The sequence below is a fragment of the Otolemur garnettii genome, unplaced genomic scaffold (assembly GCF_000181295.1).
Source record: "Otolemur garnettii isolate 467f Iridium unplaced genomic scaffold, OtoGar3 scaffold00014, whole genome shotgun sequence".
In the NCBI taxonomy this organism is placed as follows: Eukaryota; Metazoa; Chordata; class Mammalia; order Primates; family Galagidae; genus Otolemur; species Otolemur garnettii.
This window is the reverse complement of record NW_003852409.1, coordinates 20,782,141-20,793,858: the sequence shown is the minus strand read 5'-3', so window position 1 is coordinate 20,793,858 and position 11,718 is coordinate 20,782,141. Positions and strand designations below refer to the sequence as shown.

Below are 11,718 nucleotides of genomic sequence, written 5' to 3'. Positions count from 1 at the left end.
CCTTCCATCTTACTTGGAAGCTCCCTGAAGCCCTTACCAGAAGCAGACTCTGGCACCCTTCTTGTACAGTCTGCAGAACCATGGGGGAAATAAACTTCTTTTTTTAATAAATGATCAAACTTCATGTATTTTCTTTATAGCAATGCAAATGGACTAAGACAATCACCAAGAAACACAATTATCTGCTGGTCAAAGTCAAAGCAAAGGAGAAAATTCTACTCCCCATGAGATAAAAGCATCAAATAACTTACAAAGGAAAAGCCATTGGACTAACCACAGACTTCTCAGTAGAGACTTTACATGCCAGAAGGGATTGGGGTGCCGCCTTTGGTCTTCTTAAACAGAAAAAAAATTTCAGCCAAGAATTTTGTAACCTGAAAAGGTAGGTTTCATAAATAAAGGAGAAATAAAATCTTTCTCAGATAAGTAAACACTAAAGTGATTAGTCACCACTATACCTGCTCTACAAGAAATGCCTCAAACTACTCTAAACACCAAAAAGTATAGTTGATAATTACCGGTGTGAAGATATTCATAGCTCATATGAAATAGTAACACAAAGAAGAATAAAAAGTGACTAAATAACAAAAGACTAGAGCAGTCTCATTACCAATATTAACACTGAATATAAATAGTCAAATTACCCACTTAAAAGATGTATATTGAATACATGAATTTTTAAAACCCCCAAATATTCAGCAGTGCCTGTGGCTCAAAGGAGTAGGGCACGGCCCCATATGCCAGAAGTGGCAGGTTCAAACCCAGCCCTGGCCAAAAAAAAAAAAAAAAAAAAAAAAGACCCAAATATCTTCTGTCTTCAAGAAACCCATTTAACTCATGAAGAATCTCATAAACCCAAAGGTGAAGGGATGGAAAAATATTCCATACAAATAGGAAAGAGAATTCAGTAGGAGTAGCTATCTTTATAGCAGACAAAACACACTTCAAACCTACAACAGAAAGAAAAACACAAAGATAAACAATGCATAATTATCAAGAGATCAATTCAACAAGAAGACACAACAATCCTGAACATATGCATCTAACACTAGAGCCCCCAGGTTTATAAAACAAATACTACTAGACCTAAGAAATGAAATGAACAGAAGCATAATAATAGTAGAGGATTTCAGTACTCCACTGACAGAACTAGACAGATATTTAAGACAGAAAATCAGAAAATAAATACTAGCTTTAAGCAATACTCTTGATAAATGAACTCGACAGACATTTACAGAACTTTGTATACAAAAACTACATAATACACAGTCTTCTCAGCAGCACATGGAACTTTTCAAGACAGATAGTATCTGAGACCACAAAACAAGTCTCAGCAAGTTAAAAAAAAAATGAAATCATACCATGTATCTTCACAGACAACATTCACAGTGGAATAAAACTGGAAATCAATACCAGAGGAACTCTCAGAGCTATACAAATATATGGAAATTAAACAACCTGCTGTCAATGATCTATGGGTCAACAATAAAAGAAGGATAAAATTTAAAAAATTTAAATTTAATGACAATGACAACACAAGCTACTAAAAGTCTCCAGGATACAGCAAAAACAAGGCTAAAAGAGACGTTCATGGCACTAAATGGTTACAAGAAAGAAATAAAGAAAAAGAAAGAAAGAAGGAAGGAAGGAAGAGAGGGAGGGAGGGAGGGAAAGAATGAACAAACCACCTGATGTCACACTACAAGGAACTAGTAAAATGAGAACAAACCCAAAGACAAGAAATAACAATGATCAGAGCAGAACTAAATGAAATTGAAAGAAACTAACAAAAATATAAAGGATCAATGACAAAAAGTTGTTTCTTTGAAAAGATAAATGAAATAAATGGACAACTCCTTAGGTTAACCAAGAAAAGAAGAGAAAGGATTCAAATAAGCTCAATAAGAAATAAAAAAGGAGATATTACAATTGACATCATAGAAATACAAAAGATACCCAAGTCTTCTATGAATACCTCTATACACACAAGCTGGAAAATGTAGAGAAAATGTATAAATGTATGGAAATGTACAATCTCTTAAGCTTAATAAAATAAAATACTCAGGAAAATATTTAACCAAGAAGGTGAAATATGTCCTCCAGGAGAACTGCAAAATACTTATAAAAGACATCATTGATGTCATAAACAAATGGAATAAAAGCCCATGCCCGTGGATTTGAAGAATCTATGGTTTGGCACCTGTCGCACAGTGGTGATGGCACGAGCCACATACACCAAGGCTTATGGGTTGGAAACCAGCCCAGGCCAGCTAAAACAACAATGACAACTGCAACAAAAAAATAGCTGGGCATTGTGACAGCCGCCTGTAGTCTCAGCTACTTGGGAGGCTGAGGCAAGAGAATCACTTAAATCCCAGGGTTTGAGGTTGCTGTTGCTGTGAACTGTGATACCACAGCTCTCTACTGAGAGCAACATAGTGAGACTCTGTCTCAAAAAAAAAAAAAAAAGAAAAGAGAAAAAAAAAGAATTTATATTGTTAAAATGTCCACACTGCCCAAAGTGATTTACAAATTTAATGCAATTTCTTTCACAATATCACAGTCATTTTCTACAGAATTAGAAAATACAAAACTAATTGTTATATAGAAGCAAAAAAAAGCCGAAATAGCCAAAGCAATCCTGAGCAAAGAATATATCTGGAGGCATCATATTATCCAATATCAAATTAAATAAGGTCATAGTAACCAAAACTGCATAGTACTGGAATAAAAGTAGACATATAGATCAATAGAACAGAATAGAGAATTCCCAAATAAAACCATATGCCCACAACAAATTTATCTTTGACAAAGCAGACAAAACATATACAAGGGAAAGGACACTGTATTCAATAAATGGTGCTGGGAAAATTGGATATCCATATGCAAAAGAAAAATACTGGACCCTATCTCTTATCATATACAAAAAATTAAATCAGGATAGATCAAATAATTAAATTTAAATACTTAAATACTAAATACAAATGCTTAAATTTAGAAATACCTGACACAATAAAAACCACAGAAAAAATTGAGAAAATAACTCTTCTGGACATTGGCATAGGCAAAGAACTGATGACTAAGATCACAAGAACAAATACAACAAAAACAAAAGTAAATGAATGAGACTTATGGGTAAACTAAAAAGCTTCTGCACAGTAAAAAAAGAAAATCAATGCAGTAAATAGATAACCTACAGAATGGGGGGAAATATTTGCAAAGTATATATCAAACAAAGGACTAATTTCCAGAACTCAAACAAATTAGCAAGAAAAAAACAAATGACCCCATTAAAAAGTGGACAAAAGACATGAACAGACATTTTCAAAAGAAATTATACAAATGGCCCACAGACATATAAACATGTTCAACATCACGAATCATTGGGGAAATGAAAATTAAAACCATATTACTCCTATCAGAATGGCTAATATTAAAAAGTAAAGCAACAATGAACAGTGAGAATGGAATCCTTATACACGATTGGTGGGAATGTCAACTAGTACAACTTCTATAGAAGGCAATGTGGCGATTCTTCAAAGAAATAAAAGTAGCCCTACTCTTCAATCCAGCAACCCCACTACCAGGTAACATACTGAAAGGAAAAAAAAAGGCAATGTACAAAAAAAAAAAACCACCAGTATTTATCACTGCACAAATCACAATTGCAAAGATATGGAATCAATCTAAGTCCTCATCAACTGGTGGGTGGATAAATAAAACATGGTGTATAGGTACCATGGAGTACTATGCAGCTGTACAAAAGAATGAAATAGTGTCTTTCACAGCCACTGGGATGGGACTAGAACGCATTATCATAAATGAGGTATCTCAGAAACAGAAAAGCAAATACTGCATGCTCTCACTTATAAGTGGGAGTTAAACAATAGGTATGTATGGTCATACAGAGTGGAACTTTGGAGTTCAGTGGGTGGGAGGAATTGAAAAAGGGTGAGGTTCTAAAATTCACCTGTTGAATACAATGTGCACTGTACAGGTGATGTGTACACTATAATAGAAGCCCTAACTTTATCGTAATACTATTCATGCACATAACAAAAACCGCTTGTTTCCCGTGAATCTAATGAAAGTTTTAAAAATAAGACAAAGAGAGGGCAAGTTGCTGGTTTTGATGCCTCTGCAGTCTTCTCTGACCATATTTTCTTGAGGACCCTTTTACCCCTTTGGGATTCAGTTATCACAATTCTAAATAAGGCAGCTGAACTCAGTTAGTCCTCGTGTTCCATCCTTCATTTATAAGATTTCATAGCCCCAAATCGTATCTGTATATTGCTCTATGTATTAGGAAAGACTGGAAGGGTCTTGCTATGTCTGTATCTCATTACAGGGGGATCACCACTTTAGAGAAATAAACTATTAATATGAGAGCATTTAACTTGGAAGCAGAAGATGTGAACTTGAAACTCTGGTCTGCTACCAATAAGCTATGTAAATATATTTGTGGTGGAAGTCATTTAAACTCTCCAACCCTCTGTCTCCTCATTTTCTAAGGGGGGGGATAAATAGATGATTGATAGAGATAGATAGATAAATAGATAGATAGATAGATAGATAGACAGATAGATTGATAGATAGATAGATAGACAGATAGATAGACTTATTTCCACAGAGGGGGAACAGCGCTATCTGATCTCTCACAAAGGATTCTTAGAGGATTAGTTAAGTTGCTATATGTGAACACTGATATGAAAAGGCAAAGGATGTCTACTGTGCCATTGTTTGTTTTTGCCCTAATTCAGAATCTCCTGTTGGCTAACCAGAGGGAAAGCTGACCTCTCTCTCTGAGCTCAGAGTTAAGGCTTCTGAGAGAAGTTTCTTCAGTGAATGGTGGATCAAAGATGAATTATGAGAAATTTTTGATGAAAACTATTTTTTATTTTAAAAATGGGAGGAGGATGGTCTACCGCAATATAGTTTTTGACAAAATTCCTCACTCAGAAAACGGATATTTAGAACACAATGAAACGATACACTAATAAAACTTTATGCTCTTACACTATATAAAGTTTTTAACGTATATAGCACGTTCAGATTCATTATCACATTTAATCCTGTACAATAAGTTCCATCATTCTTATTGAATACATAGGAAAACTAAGGCTCAGGGAGAGAAGCCACATGCCTCAAGTCACATAGTTATAAATATTGGAGGAGGATTTGGCTCAGGTCTTCTGATCCACGCAGGGTTCTGTGCTCTATACCATCGCCTTAAAATGTTCCATTCCCCTTTTACAAACCCTGTCAACATCAAAGTTAGAATATAAAACTCTAAATGCTGTCTTCTACAGAAACGTCTGCTTCTAAGAGGATTTTCATACTATGACCTTAGTCTTTATCAAGAATTTCTATAATAACTTTATGTAGATGTATTGTTTCTGCATTTTCACAACCATTATAAAGAATGTGGTCTATTATCTGTTCAATTATTTAACAATGCCCCTGATGATGAAAACCCTTTTAGCATTCAGTTTTGCAAAAAATAATCATGATAACATCCCCTGCTACCGTGAATGATAGAGGTCCCTGCATCCAAAAAATAAAATTATTAGTCGCTAGTCCTTACCCATAGCACATGTTTTCCTTAACTTTTGACATCTTTCTCCTTGCGTTACTTGTCTTCTCCTAATTTCTTATCTGCTACCCTACTTTAAATATTCTAAATATTATTTGAATCCCCTTCCGTTCATGAAATCTTTCTCGACTACGCCCAACAGGGAAGGCCCCTCTTCTGAACAACACAATTTGTTACCTGTAGTTTACATATAGTTTATCACATATTGTTACATGGTGTGTTTTCTCAGTTTCAAAATCCAAAAAAAAAAAAAAAATCAGAATTAGGCAATGTTTGTTAAATGTATACTATATACCAGCACCATACCCAAGCTCTTTGCATAGTAACTCTTTCAAGAAGACACGCTTCCTTAAAAATTGGGGCTAGATGTTATGTATCAGTACGCTCAGTATGCTCCCGTTTCCTACCGGAGTGGATAACATAGAGCGAGTAGCCAACAAATACATTTATTAACTAGTTAAGTTACTGTCCTCTTTTGACTTAGAAAAAATGTAGGGATAGAATTGTCCTTAGAAACTGTCTCATCCAACTCATTTTTTTTTTTTTGAGACTGCTATGGTGTCATAGCTCACAGCAACCTCAAACTCTTAGGCTTAAGTGATCCTCTTGCCTCAGCCTCCCAAGTAGCTGGGCATACAGGTGCCTGCCACAACACCCAGCTGTTTTTAGAGATGGGGTCTCAGTCTTGCTCAGACTGGTCTAGAACTCCTGAGCTCAGGAAATCCACCTGCCTTCGTCCCCCAGAGTACTAGGATTACAGGCACGAGCCACATACCCAGCCCCAACCCCTTATTTCACAGATGAGCAAACTAAGACCTGGAGAATAGAAGTGCTTACTTGAGGTTAGATAGCAAGTAAGACACCTTTCATATAAAGGAATAAGCAAAAGAAGATAAGACTCCACCAACTGGGCTTTATGGCCCAAGAATGAAATGAGGAAACATTGGACATCTCCCCTTGTAAAGTATGTAAAAGCTGATTCATTACCTGGATAAATCCAGCACTTGCAGTTCTGAGAAACTGTAGAAGCTATGGCTGCCTAAGTGCCCCAGGGGGTTAAAACTCAGGTCCAGATTCTTGGTTGAGGAGGGTATGTTGTCGGGGATTTTGTAGAGATTCAGCTCCATGCATTGGTAAGTAATGTTAGGAACCACCTGCAAGGACCACACGTTAGAAGCAGTGTCTGTGCTGCATTCTCTCCCAACTCCCCTCTCCTAGACCAGAGACTGGGTGGGTGGCCTCTGTGGCAAACACAGATGCCAGTCAACCTTCCTTCATCCATCCCTCCATCCATCCATGAATCCCATTATCCACTCACTTCATACCTATAAAAGCTCTTACTCTAGATTAGGGAGAAAAGAGCATCTACTACACACTCAGTGCTTTAACCTCAATGGTAACATCTACTAAGGGCTGAGCTCCTGGGGTCTAAAGGCTCTGGGTTTCATACCAGCTATCCTGAGTAATTTGGGGCAGTCACTTTGTTTTTGTTATACCTCTGTGAACCTCATTTTCTCATATATAAAATACAGATAATAAAATATTCAGAGTCATTCTGAATATTCCCTATGTGCACAGCCTTGAGGAGACAACCAGTCTAGAGGTTCAGACCTCCCCAAGCCATAGACCAATTTTTGACAATTACATTCTCTTCTTTGGCTCATTGGCCTTTGAGCAGAGTGGTGCAGAGATGGGGAGAAGTCTTTAGAGTGCCTGGGCTATGGCAGTGCAACCAAGTAAATAAGGTCAAGTGCTTTATGCTCTCTTGGTTCCTGTCCTGGTTTCTAACCTACTTTCTCATATTCTTTGTAAGCCTAATTCTCTAACCTCCCATCTCATTTCTGAATTCCCTTATTTCCTCCAACAAAATTCCTTTCTTAAGCCAGCTAATTTTGGTTTTCTGTTGTTTAAAACTAATACAATCTGTTTAAAGGATTACATGAGATAAGGTATTTAAAGAGCTTATTTCAAAGCCTAAATGATCAATAAAAGTTAACATTAATTATTAATAGTTATTATTAAGCCCTTGCTATATGCCAGCATATTTCTTACATGTTGCATACTTTACCTTAGTCTTCAAACAAGCCTTTTAAAGATGAAGAAAACAGAAATTCAAAGAGACGAAGAAATATGCATAAAGTTACAGAGTTCATACATGCAAGTCTTCACTCATTTGCATGTCTGATTAAATGCTACTTAACACGGGCACCTCAAAGACAGTGCTGCCTAATAGGAGCCAGTGCCAGACACCCTTCTCTTCCCCTCCTTTGTTTTCCTCCAGAGGATTTATCACTATCCAACATTATTATGTCTGTGGGATTGTTCTCTATGTATTGTTCACCTCCTGCACTAGATTGTAAGATTTGATGGTTTTGCTCACTGCTTTATCTCCAGCACTCAGAATGGTGCCTGGCAAAAGGTTAATGCTCAATAAATATTTGTTGAATAAATGAATGAATAGCTGATTGAATAACTGATTAAATAGAGCTTTGCTTATGTTCAAATTATAAGCATTTCCTGCTAAGCACAGTGGACAGTGCAAAGAAAAACATGATATGACTCCAGACTACAATGGACTCACAGTGGACAGTAAGAATTTAAAAGGAGCAAAATGGACCACCTTGTCTAAAAACTGCCCTAAAACTAGCTTGGAAAATATGTCCTCTGTGTCAGAGAAAAGGGAGATAAATGCTGGATCCTGAAATGACTTCCTAGAAAGGGAAGATTTCAAGGTGTATCTTGAAAGATGAGTAAGGTTCAGATACGTGGAAAGGGGAAGAAGGATATTTCATAAGGAGACAGCAGCATGAAGCAAAGAAGGGACGTAAAACTAATTCCGATTAACTAGTGAGTACCAGGAGTTGTGAAATGTAAGTCAGAGGGGACGCCATGGCCAGACCAGGAGGGCCTCAGACTTTGTCCTCCAGCCGTTATTCTAATAATTTAGCACATATAAATTGAGCAGCTACTATGTGCTAGGCACGGATAAATAAAACCAACAATGATCCTTCCTTCTTATAGATTCCATTCTAAAAGGAAAGGCAGATAACAAACAAACAAAATATATAATGATGTGCTCCAAAAAAATTAATCAAGCTAATGGGATTAGAGACAAATAAGGAGTGGCTGGGGTAGTCTACATGTGGCGGCCAAGGAAGACTGCCCCGAGGAGACACTGCCCTTCCTCAGGAAGACTGCCCTGAGGAGACACTGAAGGAGAGATTTTTGAATAGTAAGACCAAGCCATGAAAATGACCGGAGCTGCACTGTCCACCGGTAGCTGCTAGCTGTATACAGATACAGAGCATGAGAAATGTGAATAGTCTAAGTTGAGATGTAGAGCAAATGCAAAATATATACTAAATTTCAAAGACATACTAACAAACAAGGAATGCAAAATACTCTAATAATGGTGAAATGTATATTATATTTTGAAACATTTCAAATATACTAAGTTAAATAAAAAAATATTATCAAAACTAAATTCACAGATTTCTTTCTTCTGTTCTTAATGCAGCTTCCAGAAAGTTTTAAAACTATAACTTTGGCTCACATAATATTGTCATTGGACAGCACTGATCTGGGAAGGAGGGACTATAAGTAAAGAAAATAGTCAGTGCAAAGGCCCTGGGGTAGAAACTGTTCTAATGGCAATAGAAAGTGATTAAAAGTTTTCAAGGATTGTAATTTGGTAGAAAAAGCCTCAGGAAAAAACAAACAAACAAAGTATACGGAAAGAATTAAAGGACCAAGACTATGGAATTAAGGAACATCCAAGAGTAACTGAGGGCCAACCCTATGGGGGGCGCTGAGGAGGTGCTCAGGCACAGACGGGCTTTGGGTAATGATAGGATGAGAAGCACGGGCTGAAAAAGGAGTCAAGTGTAGCTGTGGTTTTATCTCAGAGTGACCCTGATAGGAGCCCTGTTAATCTAACAGGAGGAGTGATAGAGAGGAGGGCAAGGAATAGGACCGTGGACACGGACGTGGGGGAAGGGAAGACTTGGCGATAACAAATTTGTCCTTGCTAAATATTACCACTGTTCTCTCATGTCTTCAACTTCAGGACTCCGGCTTATCACTTTCTTGGCTGTTCTGTCCTACTGTGAGTTTCTAAAGCAGTGATTCTCAACCTTCCTAAGGCTGCAATGTCTCTTTATTGTTACAAAGGGGTCACGACCCACAGGTTGAGAACCGCTATTCTAAAGCAACTGTGAGGTCCCTGCAGGGGAAGGGGAGGGCTAAACGGTTTGTGGGTGGGGACAAAAGGGATCCACCATGAATGAAATTACCAATTGGCAGGAGGTATTTACTCAAGAGAGAAACTAGTGACATTAGCTGGCATGTTACATCTTTCTCTGTCTTCCTCTCTCTCTCTCTCTCTCCCTCCGACTCTCCTTTTCTTCTCCAGGCTCTTACTTTCTTCATCCTATGTCTGGACAAAACTATACAACCACATATGGTACTCTGAACTCCACTTACAAAGCTCTTTCTCTTGAGAGACGAAAATGCCACCTTCTTCCTGAGATCGAAAATGGCAGGGTGACTGCTTGAAGCTGAGCGTTCAAACCACCAGCAGAAAGGAATGGCACTAAGCAGTCTCCTTACGACTCCCTAGCCAGGTGGATATAATTGCAATTCTTTTGTAAATGTGAAAACTATTCTTAGAGAGGTTTCATAACTTCTTCAAGGCCCCACAGCCAAAAGGTCACAAAGCAGGGATTTTAAATGGGTCTATCTGACCTAGAGCCCCTGTTCCCACTCTAAAATCCTTAATGGAACAAGTCCCCACTGGCTGCCTGTTAGTGCCCTGTAATCATGAATTATTTGGTGCCTGTTAACTTCTTTCTGAACAGTAAACTAAACAGGGCACCCTGTGGGAAGTTCCCGGCCGAAGCTAGGGAAAGCTTTCAGACGGGCTGGCTCTAACCACGTACCTCCACGCAGGGTTCCCAGCTTTCCGGTCGCAGGCAGGAGAGGAAGGCCATGGCGGGGATCAGAGCCCCAGCCAGGCGCGAGAAAAACATCATCCCGGCATTTTCTGTGAGCAGCAGTGGCCCGGGGAAAACATGATGCCTTGTAGCCACCTGACCTGGCGGTCTCAGAGGCACTGCTGTCTTCTCCTCTGAGCTGGTGCCCACTGGCAATTACTGCATTCAAAGCAGTCAAGGGTTGAGAGGAAGTGAGAGTGGCAACCTTAGCATTCTGTACTTTTGTTTCTCTAATATTTATCTCCCTTGTCACAAGAGGGGAAGTTAGAAGAAGAAAAAAAAAAAGGTCCACAGACCAGTGGCTGGAGTAACAGCAGGAGGAAGCTGGCTTTTATCCCAGGAAGTCATCTGACCCCTGGGCTTGGTGAACTTAGGAAACAGTCAGACTCTGTTCAAACAGACTATATAACTACTTAGGATGACGATGGCTTTCCAGTTTTGTTTTACTAATGGAAACCTGATGTTTGCACTATTTTTCCAGGACTCCTGTAAGAAATTACCATGTGCTGGGTGGTTTAAACAGCAGAAATTTAATTTTCTCACTGTTCTGGAGGCTTTAAGTCTGAGATCAAAGCTTTGGCAAGAGTGTCCATGTCCTAATCTCCTTTTCATACAAAGATACTAGTTGTGTTAGATTAGGGCCCACCCCAGTAATCTCCTTCTACTTTAATTACCTCTTTAAAGGCACTGTCTTCAAATACAGTCCCAGCATAAGGTAGTGAAGGTGAGGACTTTAATATATGAATTTTGATGGGACACAGTTTAGCCCATAATACATCTTCTTGTGAAGAAATTCACATAAGAAACTCATTGAAACTAAAGCTCCAGTGAAACATAGTTTGAAAAACACAGGAATACCCAGGCTATTCTGGGAGGCCAAGGTGGGTGGATTGCCTGAGCTCAGGACTTTGAGACAAGCCTGAGCAAGACTGAGACCCTGTATCTACTAAAAAATAGAAAAAACTAGCTGGGCATGGTGGCACATGTCTGTAGTCCCAGCTACTCAGGAGGCTGAGGCAAGAGGATCACTTGAACTAGGAGTTTGAGCTGTGAGCTATGGCGATGCCACAGCCCTCTACTCAGCATGGCTGAATAAGACAAGGTCTCAAAACAAAACAACAAAAAAACAAAGAC

The 11,718-nt window shown here is 38.5% G+C and overlaps 1 protein-coding gene across 1 annotated transcript in view; it reads right to left on the bottom strand.

The window, feature by feature from the left end:
- Positions 1-10,719, bottom strand: part of TLR4 (toll like receptor 4) — a 17,350-nt gene extending 6,631 nt beyond the window's left edge. Inside the window, exons 1-2 of the mRNA XM_003785249.3 lie at positions 10,531-10,719; positions 6,581-6,747 (exon numbers count right to left, since the gene is read on the bottom strand). Of these exons, the coding sequence (XP_003785297.1) occupies positions 6,581-6,747; positions 10,531-10,623 (260 nt within the window). The 5' untranslated portion in view covers positions 10,624-10,719. The remainder of the gene's footprint in view (positions 1-6,580; positions 6,748-10,530) is intronic.
- Positions 10,720-11,718: the final 999 nt, after the last annotated feature.